The sequence below is a fragment of the Trichoderma ghanense genome, assembly GCF_004382785.1.
Source record: "Trichoderma ghanense strain CCMA-1212 chromosome Unknown scaffold_2, whole genome shotgun sequence".
In the NCBI taxonomy this organism is placed as follows: Eukaryota; Fungi; Ascomycota; class Sordariomycetes; order Hypocreales; family Hypocreaceae; genus Trichoderma; species Trichoderma ghanense.
The window spans coordinates 1,149,404-1,162,302 of NW_027395665.1; the positions used below are offsets into that span (position 1 = coordinate 1,149,404).

Below are 12,899 nucleotides of genomic sequence, written 5' to 3' on the forward strand. Positions count from 1 at the left end.
AAGGAAGCTTGGAAGACGCAAGTATGTAAGGTAGGTGAAGGATCCGACATTTGCCGGGGTCAGCATCTGGCCTGTTTGCTGCGCTCACGATAACACCGCAAGACTCCCTCTTCGTCGTCGCATCCATGCCAGCTTCCACAGATTGCTGCCATAGTGGACGTCACCAATTAGTACTCATCATCACTGTCTACATGTGCAGTGCCTGTCAAGAACTGCAGGCATGTCTCGGCGACAAATCTACGTCCTGGTCGACCGAAGTGCGCCGTCCCCATAGCGCAACTGTCACTTACAGTGGCGGCTGATGCGTCGATAGCAGGTGGCTGCGTCACAATCAGCACGTTGCAGCACAGTGGCTGCATCGAGATTCTGACGCGCCCTGCCAGGATGGTTTGATTTCGAAGGCGTAAGAAGCGTGGCGTGCTGCCTGAAAGCTGCTGGGCTGGACTCGAGTTCTTCTCTGGCCTCCAATGGGCAGCAGCAGCAGTTTCAACCGGCATACTGCCGCATCTCGAGATGCACTTCCACACAGCCAGATTGGTACCTGTACTTGTCGACTTGACGGGCCAAGCAACGCAGGCCCTCGTTTGCTCCGTAGGAGCCGCGGCTAATTGCACAGCGCAAGTTGCAGGAGAAACAGACAAAATAAGATGCAGCGCGTTATTATTCTCGAAAACATGGATTGCAAGGCAAAGAGCTCACGAGTGACAGCTCTCACGGCTCGGAAAAGGTACACTCTACCGTTCCGTCACGATAGATGCAGCAGCAAGCGCAAGTACACGGGACTCGTGCCTGGATCCAGCCAGTGATCGATGGGCTCCAGCTCTGGAAAATGGGGGACGAGGGCCCCGCTCGGGGCGCGCTAGCGAAGCATTAGGGACATTAAGCGAGGCGCCGTTGGTCGCTGGGACGGCGCAGCGTGTATAAAAATACAGGCATAGACATATAGAAAGCCCGGCCTGCCCTCCACTCAATTCTCCCCGTCCAGCCCTGCCCGACCATAGTCGCATCCAGCAAACCCGCGCCCTCGCCCGAGCACAAACCGAACCGCAGCGCAGGCAGACGGGCGCCACTGGCCAGCGCTGCATTGCTACCTCCAGCTACGTGTCAGCGTTGCTCGGGCTCTGCTGCCACCGCTCACCACCGCTGATACCAGCTGTGAACAACCAAAGGCATCCCAACCGACATTGCCTTTTGCCCTGCACGCGCTGACTGATCAACTCACGTCAACTCGTCACTGATCCGTCCATTCCTGGTGCTCTGCCCTTTGGTCATTGCTTGATTGCACGGCCGCTGCATTTTACCTTGAGTCGCCTCGAGGTACAGACCAGGTGCCAGCAGGTAAGGTACCTTGTGCCTCACACCCCCGGCTGCGTCTTTCCAGGTACCGCCATCCGCGCTCTGCCTGTGCTTTCCCGCGCCGTCATTGGGCGTAGCTCTGCCACATCCAGCGGATCCCACCCCGAATCCAGTTGAGCAGCGCATGCGCTCATTGGAAGCCGCACGAACCACCACCTCTGAGCTCTTGCAGTACCTGAACTGACAGGCACCCACGCCAGCTTCGGCACATCCCAGCTGAGGCCGCGACATTGCCAACGATCGCATCGCAGTCGCATCGCGTCGCTCTTCTAGTCACTCTTGTCGGCCACGTCAAGCTGTTTGGCTGCGCTGCTGTCCTTTCGGTGCATCTCGCTGCATCGTCAAGACTCTCTCACTGAGCACCTCGGCGCTGTCACTCACAGGCAAGTACATCAACCTTTCTTCCGTCTTCTCTGGTGGTTTGATGAGATCAGGTACCTTGTTGGTCTGATTACGCCATTTCCACCGCACTTCACCATCCCTGTCGCCCTAGCACATCCCGATGTACCCGGTACATGCACCCGTCTTATCTTATCGTCTTCATGCATGCATCATCGTCAACTTTCATGATGAGCATGCCTTCCATTGCACTTCGTCTGCCATTTTTCTCTCGATGCACACCCGTTCCTTATTCCACCTCTCCAGCCCGGCTTCATTCCCATATCACACCATAATCGGACACATCTGTGGCGTGCATCCAGCTGCATGGGCCTCAACAGCATCTCTATGAAGTCTGGTGCCCTGTCACGGTCCTGCAGTTGATGAACGCTGCTTCCACTCCCTTCACTCTTCCCTCTCCCAGCATCGATGCACACAATCTCTGGCGACAGCATACTCACCACGTGCGCGTGATGCTCTGCGAATCCTTTGGAGCAGACCACCTGGACTGGCAGCCAGCTGTACTCTTATCTCAGCCTTCCGCAGACCTCGGATCCTGCACGCTCTGCCAGAGCTTCACTCTTGCCTGCTCACTCATCTCATCTCACTCCGAAACCGAAACATCGTCTTAAGTATGCACTAACCAAATCCGCAGAGCCTCCAACTGATTATGCCATGAGCCCCAAACTACCTTTTACATCCTCCTTTAATATTACACGACGACGCCATGGCTTCTAGGTATGCCCTCCTTCACCCACCCTCTCTGGCGACATGACCAGCAGCTAACTGTAGTGGCAGACTTGAACGATTAGTTACGTATGTACTCCCGCTCTTCTTGTTCTCTAGTTATTGAGACTTTGAAGACTCCCTATATCACAAGTTTCGCATCCCCTTGTAGCTAACCATTTCTTCTAGCATCCTCGAGACGGGGAGCACAAGGCTCATTCGGGATACAGCAGTCAATCAGCTTGCAGACTGGCAAAAGCAACACCCCGAAGAGCTGTTCAATCTCCTCTCACGGGTCATCCCGTATCTCCGCTTCAAAGACTGGGAGACGAGACAGACGGCAGCCAGAGCCATTGGTAAAATCTTAGAAAATGCTCCTCTCTATGATCCCAACGCGGGAGACGCGCCGACTGAGCCCAAAAAGGAAGAGGCCTCATCCGAAAACGGTGCAATCAAGAAGGAAGAGGATAATAGGGCGGCCTCCATCCTTTCCGATGACGACGTCTTCAGGTTCGAGACGCTCGATGTCGACACCATTCTCAAGTTTGGACGACCGCTTCTACGGGGTGGTGGCATCGAGTACAATCTTGCCTCCCTCGACCCCCAAGCCCGCCTAGCATACCAGAAGAAGACACTACTTGGTCGGCTGGGCTTACTCGGGAGAAGATTTGAGGATGAAGAAATTATCGTGGGGGATGGAGTTCCGAAGACACCCCTTGATGCGCCTAATGGCGGCGGCATGATCAAATCCGAGGGCACGCAGTCCCAGGGTCAACCGACAGAAGAGTCTCAGCTGAGCTCGAGGCAACTCAACGTTCTGAAGCGGAAACGCAAGAAGGAAGCGATGAAGGCCCAGGGAAAAGGCGGCTTTGGAGATCTTTCATTGCGACGGACGACGACTGCTGGATCCGAAGGCTTCGGCGACGACTCTCCGATGGAGCATGACTCCAAGAAGAATGGAAAAGTGAACGATTACTTCAACCTCGACCGTCCCGCCGACATTGACGAAGACGCGAAAGTTGTCAGCGAGTTTAAAGGGCAGGTCATGCCGATTGGCTCCGAGCTTGAAGCTGAGGAATCCATGGAAGGCGCGGAGTGGCCTTTTGAGCGACTCTGCGATTTCCTCAAGGTCGATCTCTTCGATTCCGCATGGGAGACGCGACACGGAGCTGCCATGGGACTGCGAGAGGTCCTCCGAATCCATGGCGGTGGCGCCGGCAGAGTTCGAGGCAAATCAGTCGAGGAAAACAATGAGTTGAATCGCGTATGGCTCAACGATGTTGCCTGCAGACTCTGCTGCGTCCTGATGCTGGACCGCTTCACCGACTACAGCTCTGACACGTCCGTCGCGCCGATCAGAGAGACGATTGGCCAGACTCTTGGTGCAGTTCTCAAGCATGTGCCCCCTAGCTCCGTCTACGACATTTACAGAGTCCTGTACCGAATGGTCATGCATGAAGAGTTCAAGCTTGACCAACCGATTTGGGCCGTCTGCCATGGTGGCATGATCGGGCTGAGATACGTTGTTGCGGTCAGAAAGGACCTGTTGCTTCAAGATGGAGACATGATTGATGGCGTCATCAAGGCGGTAATGAAGGGCCTGGCAGACCGTGACGATGACGTTCGCTCTGTCAGTGCGGCCACTCTGATACCAATGGCTCAAGAATTCGTCACGATGCGGCCGCAAGCCCTCGATGGCCTCACCAATATCGTATGGGAGAGCTTGTCCAACCTGGGTGATGACTTGAGCGCCAGCACAGGCCGTATCATGGACCTTCTCGCTACGCTCTGCGGTTTCCCCCAGGTTCTCGAATCAATGAAGGCGTCTGCTGCCGAAGACGAAGAGCGATCCTTCACTCTACTGGTTCCCCGCCTCTATCCGTTCTTGCGACACACCATTACTTCTGTTCGCCTTGCTGTGCTGAAAGCTCTCTTGACTTTCGCGAACCTTGGTGATGAGACGTCTCAGGGCTGGCTCAACGGCAGGATTCTTCGCCTCATCTTCCAGAACATCCTTGTCGAACGGGATAAGGAAACGCTTGAAATGTCCTTGGAGCTCTGGGCTGCCTTGGTCCGCTCATTGGCAAAGAATCCCGCCATTCTGGCCGACGAGTTTGCTCCTCACATCGATCCATTGATGAAACTGACTTTGCACCCAATTGGCGTGTCGCGGCACCCAATCCCCATGCACGCCGGCCTTTTCCAGAAGCCGTCCGGAGGCACCTACTCGGCTCCAGGCCCAGTACCGTCCGGTAGGCGCCTTTCCTCGCCCGAGGGCGCTGAGAGGCCGGTGAAGCGCCGTCGAAAGTCTACCAAGGTCGAGGAAGTCACCCCGGCCAACCTGACGCACGACGTGGACGGCCACATGATGCAAGGCGATGTTGATCTAGTTGGCCTAGACATTTTGATTCGGTCACGAGTCTCGGCTGCCAAGGCCATGGGGCTCGTCATGTCCTTGGTGCCTTCAGCGAACCTCGATGACTACGATGCCCTACTCGTTCCCGGCCTTACCTCCGCTTTCTCCTCCACGCAGCTGACCGCCTGTCTTGTCATCGACGAGTTTGCGAGGAACTGCCAAAACGCCGAGGATCCCGCCCGCTACCTAGAGCACTTGCAGCGGATTGTAGAGTCAGAGCGGCCTTCGGCTTACAGGGACCTGGTAACGTTTGTCCAAAGAGCCAGAAGTCAGTGCCAGCAATTGCTTCACCTGTTCCGAGACCATGGGAAGGTCTCTCACAGCAAGTTGCCTACCCTGCCTGTCGTGGTTCAGGGCGAGGCCGAAGCTGGCCCCAGTGCCTTCTCTATTGCCACCGCTGAAAAGTGTGTGGGCGAGGATTTTGAAAGGTTGCGCAAGATTATGCCTCCGGGTCAAAAGCTGATCGCTGGCCAGCAGCTGGATGAGGCCCGCGAAGATACATTATCGGCTATCCGGGAGGCCAAGGCATTCAAGGAGGCCCGCGACGTCAGGATCAAGGCAGGCGCTGCTTGTGCCATGGTCGCCATGAAGCTGTTGCCGAAGAAGCCCAGCCCCCTCATCAAGAGCATCATGGATTCTATCAAGACGGAAGAAAACCATCAGCTGCAGAGCCGCTCGGCGGAAACTATTGCAAAACTCGTGCAGCTATTCACGGAGAAGGGAAGGCGTAATCCCGCAGAAAAGGTGGTTGCCAATCTGGTCAAGTTTTCCTGCGTCGAGGTGGCAGAGACTCCCGAGTTCCCCGTCCATGCCAGCAAGACCAACTGCATTCTCTCCATGCAGAAGGAGGAGGACCGTGTCGACCATCCAGACGCCGCCAAGTGGGCAAGGGAAGCCAAGGCTGCCCGAATCACTCGCAGGGGAGCCAAGGAAGCCCTGGAGATTTTGTCCAAGACTTATGGCGAGGCCTTGTTCGATGCCGTGCCAAGCTTGCAAGGCTTCATGCGGGATGCCCTCGTCAAGGCCTTCACAGGGGACCTGCCCGCGGAAGCTCGGGACCCCGAGCAGACGTTTGGCCAGGAGATTGTCGATGCCATGTCACTCATTCGGACAATGACGCCCACCCTGCACAGAAGCCTTCACCCGTTCATCATGGAGATGATGCCTCTCGTCATCAAGGCTCTGCATTCCGACCTCTCTGTTTTCCGCTACATGGCCGCCAAGTGCCTGGCTACCATCTGCAGCGTCATCACGGTGGAGGGAATGACGGCGCTGGTAGAAAAGGTCCTACCGTCAATCACCAACCCGCTTGACCTCAAGGTCCGCCAGGGAGTCATCGAGGCCATCTACCATCTCATTGCCGTCATGGGCGACGCGATCCTTCCATACGTCATCTTCCTGATTGTGCCCGTCCTCGGCCGGATGAGCGATTCTGACAACGAAATTCGGCTCATCGCTACCACGTCTTTCGCCACGCTTGTCAAGCTGGTGCCTCTGGAGGCCGGCATTCCCGACCCACCTGGCCTGTCTGAGGAGCTGCTGAAGGGACGGGACCGTGAACGGACGTTTATTGCTCAGCTCCTCGATCCGAAGAAGGTTGAACCGTTCCAGATCCCCGTGGCAATCAAGGCGGAACTTCGATCATACCAGCAAGAAGGCGTCAACTGGCTTCACTTCCTCAACAAGTATCACCTCCACGGCATTCTCTGCGACGACATGGGGCTCGGAAAGACGCTACAGACCATCTGCATCGTCGCCAGTGATCACCACCAACGACAAGAAGAATTCGCCAAGACGCAGGCTCCCGACGTGAGACGGCTACCGTCTCTGATTGTATGCCCGCCGACACTGTCGGGACACTGGCAACAGGAGATCAAGACCTATGCTCCTTTCCTCAGCGTCACTGCCTACGTTGGGCCGCCAGCTGAGCGCAAAGCCATGAAGGACAAACTCGGCGATACCGACATCGTGATTACATCGTATGACGTGACGAGGAACGACTCGGATGTCCTCGAGAAACACAACTGGAACTACGTTGTGCTGGACGAGGGTCACTTGATCAAGAATCCCAAGGCCAAGATTACCCAGGCCGTGAAGAGGCTGTCAAGCAACCACCGACTTATCCTCACGGGTACGCCGATCCAGAACAATGTGTTGGAGCTCTGGTCTTTATTCGACTTCCTCATGCCCGGGTTCCTCGGAGCCGAGAAGGTGTTCCTGGACCGATTTGCAAAGCCCATCGCGGCCAGCCGATACAGCAAGGCATCGTCAAAAGAGCAGGAGGCCGGAGCCCTGGCGATCGAAGCCCTTCACAAACAGGTCCTCCCATTCTTGCTCCGCCGTCTCAAGGAAGAAGTCCTCAACGATCTGCCGCCCAAGATTCTGCAAAACTACTACTGCGACCTCAGCGACCTACAGAAGAAGCTGTTTGAGGACTTTACCAAGAAGCAAGGCAAGAAGATACAGGCTGAAGCTGGCAGGGATGACAAGGAGGCCAAGCAGCACATCTTCCAGGCGCTGCAATACATGCGAAAGCTGTGCAACTCGCCCGCCATGGTTATGAAGCAGGGAAGCGACGTCTACAACGAGACGCAGAAGATTCTCCAGAAGCAAGGGACGAGCATTGAGGATCCTGTGCACGCTCCCAAGCTCACTGCCCTCAAGGACCTCCTGATTGACTGCGGCATCGGCGACGACAAGGACGACTCCAACGACCCGCTCTACCAGCCAATCAAGCCGCATCGTGCCCTGATCTTTTGCCAGATGAAGGAAATGCTGGACATGGTGCAGAACAAGGTGCTAAGGGAAATGTTGCCGTCTGTCTCCTACCTTAGGCTCGACGGTTCGGTGGAAGCGAACAAGCGACAGGACATTGTCAACAAGTTCAACAGCGACCCCTCGTACGACGTGCTCTTGTTGACGACCAGCGTTGGCGGTCTTGGCTTGAATCTTACGGGTGCCGATACCGTCATCTTTGTAGAGCATGATTGGAATCCGCAAAAGGACCTGCAGGCCATGGACCGCGCTCACCGAATCGGCCAGAAGAAGGTGGTCAACGTCTACCGTCTCATCACTCGCGGCACGTTGGAGGAGAAGATTCTCAGCCTTCAGCGGTTCAAGATCGATGTCGCGTCAACGGTAGTCAACCAGCAAAACGCAGGTCTGGCGACAATGGATACCGACCAAATCCTCGACCTGTTCAACTTGGGCGACTCGGGACCGAGCCTCATATCTGACAAGCCGCAAAACGGCATCGACGGGAGGGAGGAGGATATGGTTGACCTCGAAACAGGAGACGTACTGCGGCAGCCGAGCAAGAAGGCATGGCTGGACGACCTGGGCGAGTTGTGGGATAACAAGCAGTACGAGGAGAGCTTTGACTTGGAAGACTTTATGAAGACTATGGCTTGAACGAGGGAAAGGGGGAAATTGGCGTCTGGTTTCTCGAGGTTTTCGAGGAAGAAAACCCCGGTTTAAGGGGGGAGGGTTTCCGGTCCGAAAAACCTTCAGCAGAAAAGGAAACAATGACTATATGTTGACTCTTTCTGGGCGCGATCGGGTATTGATTGCATTCTACTTTTGCTCGCTTTTCCTTTTGTTTCTGTTTTCTTCAACACCAAAAACCGAGTCTGAATGCTGCCCCTTTTGGCATGTAGAGTAAGTACCCAATCAGCTTAGAACAAGGGAGTGGAATGAGCGACGGCGCGACGTGTGTCTTGTATGAGTAACTGGAAATAAAAGAGATATCAGATCAAGAAGACGCCTGCCCAATACAAATCAAAGGGAGCTGGGAGGTTCGCCTGATTGTGACAAATGCGAGGACGGATGTTGATGTTGATACCTACCTTACCTAGTAGTCTAGTATGCTGCATAAGGTAAGCTACTCGTGCTACGTACCTTGAACTGAATTGCCCCGCCAAAGCTTCGGCGGACTTCCATAGTACTATCGACAAGGCCTGGCCCCACCCCGAATCCGTGGAACAGTTAGGTATTGGTCTGGTGATGTCAAGCTTGGAAGCTTCTCATTCTCTCCTTCAAGCTCACATTTCCGTCCACTTGCAGCAGAAGACGACGACACTACGACCACTCCGACGAACACCTTTTCGTATTCGCATTGTCCTATCCGCTCTACTGACTGCCATAGCTGAGCTCCTGGAAGCTCCCCCAGCTGCCCGCCATGCCGATCGACTACAGCCGATTTGTACGCACCCCGGCTATGGATGGATGCAGTCTGTTCCCTCCCCCCTGAATCGTGCAGGTTCACTGACCGCGAGGTGGAACAACTAGGACGCGATCGAGGTCAGCGACGACTCCGACATTGAAGTGCACCCCAACGTCGACAAGCGGTCGTTTATCCGCGCGAAGCAGAACCAGATCCATCTCGAGCGCCAGCAGCGCAAGAACCGCATCGCGGCGCTCAAGTATGAGCGCATCATCAACAGCACCCTGCTGGGCCGCATAACGGCTCTGCTCGACTCGCTCAAGGCCGGCGCCGCCGAGGCCGAGACGGGAAACCAGGCCGAGATCGCCTTCAAGGCGGTCATCTCTACTGCCGGAAACCCTCAAGATGACCAGCCGCCGCCGCGCCCAGAGGGCGTCTTTAACGACGACCAGCCGCTGCCCACATACTCGAAGATGCTGATGCAGCTGCTGGACCAGGTGAACAAGACGCTCGATGAGAAGAAGCCTGATGATCGGTACAAGGCGATGATGGAGGAGCTTCAGGTGCACATCGATAAGATCAAGGAGCTGCAGGCTGAGCAGGCAAAGGAGCTGGAGAACCTTGAGAAGGAGGAAGGCAAGAAAATCACGAGTGACAGCATCCACGACGGGTTCAACAGCTCGTACGTCAACAAGTCCGGACCGTCGGAGAAGAAGAAGGAGGAGGAGGAGACCAAGGTGGAGCTGCTGAACCCCAACTTTTCCACATCTGCACCGGCAGCATCGTCATCATCAGCATCCGGCACGGTCGCGGTGGACGAGGACGACGAGGTGGAGGCGTCGCCAAAGGCCAAGGAGTTTGCCAAGATTCCGATGAACGACTACTCGGCCAGTCTCAAGTTCCTTGCCCAGAATCCGGAGATCTTGACGGAGCGAGAGACGGACGGGCTGCTCGTGCTCGCGTTCGATGCCGCCTTGGAGCGGAAGGATGACTTGGCGCGGCAATACGTCCACCAAGCGCTCTTGCTGCAGTACTGCCGTGCCTTGGGCAAGGATGGCGTCGCGCTCTTCTTCAAGCGAATCACGACCAAGGGCCACCAGGCACAGGACGTCTTCTACAAGGACGTGCAAGACACATACATGAGGATCAAGAACCGGTCGCTCGAGATCATCGCCGAGCGGGCCAAGGAGCCGGCCGAGGGCGTGGAGCAGATCCAGCTGCATGCTATGGAGCCTGGCACCACGATCCAAATCTCCATCCCCCCTGCCGACAGCGACGATCCGGATGTCATGGCGGCCCGGAAAATCTACGACAGCTTTGATCCCGAGATGAAGGATGCGCTCGAGTCTGGAAGTCTGGACGAGGTCAACAAGGTGCTGGGGAAGATGAAGGTGGAGGAGGCGGAGGAGCTTGTTGCCAAGTTTGGCGAGGTAAGTCGAGCCCACTCTATGACTTGTTGCAGACGGGATGTCCTCCTTTGTGTGAATACCAAGCTTACGTCTGGTCTCTTGTAGGCAAACATTCTCAGTCTCGAAGAACAGCTGATTGATGCGACGACGGAGGAGGGGCAGAAGCAGCTGAAGGAGATGGAGGCCGCGGCAGCTGCGGAGAGGGAGGAGGCCAGGCTGACTGAGGTGGAGGAGATTGGCGATCCTGAATGATGATGGTTCGGACGGACTGGTAGGTAGTCTCGTGCATGTGGAGGAGAATGAATGAAGTCACGGGGAAGATGGGCGATGGGATGGAATGATACCAGCTTGCAGGACGGGAGCTTGTGAATTAACCGTATCAAACTGGAACCGCAAAGCCTCGATTGTTATGAGGGTATAGCTGAAATCGTGTAATAACAATTCGAATGATTTGAGGTACGTGTGGCTGTGTTGTATCAAGTAAGGGCCTAAGGCGTGACGAAGATGCAAGTTTGGCGGACAAAAGTCTTGGAGCTGGGGTACACGATTCCCCATATTGACACCCATTCGAAGAGGAATCACTTGGAGAATCATGACTTCTTTTCTTGGTATGACCAGGACCGAAGTAGCGAGTACGTTTGTATTCAAGTCCGCAATTTCAGTCCATCCCACTGCGGCGCCGGTACAAGAGGCTTGGATTAGGGGGGGGTTCTGAGGCTGAGCGGTTGTGTGAATGCCTAGTAGCTGATGGAACGGGCGGGCAAAGAAGGGAAGCGGGAAGACTCCACTGACCGCGCGGCCTTTTTTTTTGAGTGGGACGGTGAGTTGAAATGGTTCGGTAGATACTATACATACTGAGGCAGTGTCTTGTTTGTTCTTTGTAATGATGGGGTGTTGTTGTCTTTTGATGTTGATGATGGCTTAGGTTCTTTTTGTCTTAGTTTGGTGTGGCTTGCATGAGGGCGTGGATAGATGGGGTGATGAATGGATGGATGAAGATTGATGGATGGATATCACGGAGGGTTACGTATGTCTTTGCCTTGTTAGGGAGTACCTCGATATGCCTGGATGGTGTGATGTGTGATGTGTTATGGATACAAGGCGTGGCTGAGATGAGTTGATGGCGATGAGATGCGAGAAGAGGTGCTCGTATAAGTCGTTGGCAGTTTGTGAGATGGGTATGGTGATTTCTCCGGATCTTGCAGAGAGGCTTGGAGTTCCAGATGGGGTATTTGTGTCGCCGTGCTGTCAAATACGAGATTGGCGAAGAGTTCATGGGATAAGCGGCATTCATATCGTATAATAGCAAAAGTCAAAAAGCTCATTACAAGCTACATAGCTTGTTATCTTCCATCGACAAAAGAAGCAGCACGATATTACTACAAGTACCTAGAAGTTGTCATTGTCATTGAACGCTCCCCGAAGAGAACTAGTGGCGCGGGTTGTTCTGTCTGCATGTGGGATGGGATATAAATAGCAAATCTACCAACGAACTACCATCGAGGTCTGCGCTCTTGTTTCATTCTTACTGTGCAGTAGAAAATCGGATTCCCCAACTAACACAGCCTCGTCTCGTCACACTGATGTTTCGTATTTTGCGTGTATAGTACAGTATGTATGTATGTATGGGAAATGGTTTCTTTGCAAGGTACAGTGCATGTGAAGAAGGGGGGGGGGGGCCAATTGCCGTGGTTGTTTCTGTTGTCTGGGCTTGGAGATGTAAGTATTACGGAAGAGACAACGGTATAGTATAGAGAACGTCAGGAATCTATATCGCTGCCTGCTTTCTCATCGAATCCCACCCACCCTTATCTTCAAGTTATCAACATCTTGAATCAGTTGCAGTCAACTACTGTACATTCAGGTCAACTGCGAATTAATACTGTACCACCAAAGCAGAGCCTCCGATCTGCAAATGCCGCTCTTCTAGTTTCAAGGGGCTCCCCGTCCTCGCAGTTTCAGCGCGTTCTCCACTGCTGACGTCTCGAGGCGCAGTTCTCCAGCTCCCGGACACAAAAGAACTGCCAAAACTTCCGAGGAAGAAACGGCAGGGGATCCGCTGTTAGAGAGAAAAAAAAGAAAGATTGTCAGTGTCTGTTTCGCTTGTTGGCTCCGATAGGGGGTCGTCTAAGCGTCAAACGAACGGACGCTGAGTCTTTTCTCTCATACAATACACTTTCCACACTCTCTTTGGATCATCTGTTTTACTTCCATCTCTTCTTCTTTTCCTGGTTTTAGCCCTTGGGGTTTCTCTGGGGTCTGGATCGTTATTTTTCTACTTCTTTCGTTTCTTCATAAATGCTTTACTAGTGTTTCATGGATTAACCCTCTTCATCCAGCTGTATTTCCCTTTTCGTCTGCTCGTCCCATTCGTGTCTCTCGCTCTTGGATATCAACATCCTGTACATCTTCACTTTCATAACCTCACAAGGATACATATATACCAACTCAT

The 12,899-nt window shown here is 54.3% G+C and overlaps 2 protein-coding genes across 2 annotated transcripts; both read left to right on the plus strand.

The window, feature by feature from the left end:
* Positions 1–2,461: 2,461 nt before the first annotated feature.
* On the plus strand, positions 2,462–8,287 carry CCMA1212_002772 (putative helicase mot1; the record flags this gene model as incomplete). Its single annotated transcript, XM_073700146.1, has 3 exons — positions 2,462–2,472; positions 2,533–2,550; positions 2,650–8,287. 3 exons carry the CDS (start codon positions 2,462–2,464, stop codon positions 8,285–8,287), a joined length of 5,667 nt encoding a protein of 1,888 aa, XP_073561050.1.
* Positions 8,288–8,953: 666 nt separating this feature from the next.
* On the plus strand, positions 8,954–10,699 carry CCMA1212_002773 (Hsp90 co-chaperone Cdc37; the record flags this gene model as incomplete). The annotated part of the gene is made up of 3 exons (XM_073700147.1): positions 8,954–9,077; positions 9,164–10,468; positions 10,553–10,699. The coding sequence occupies exons 1-3, from the start codon at positions 9,054–9,056 to the stop codon at positions 10,697–10,699; spliced, it is 1,476 nt and encodes a 491-aa protein (XP_073561051.1). The 5' UTR covers positions 8,954–9,053.
* Between the last annotated feature and the right edge of the window lie 2,200 nt (positions 10,700–12,899).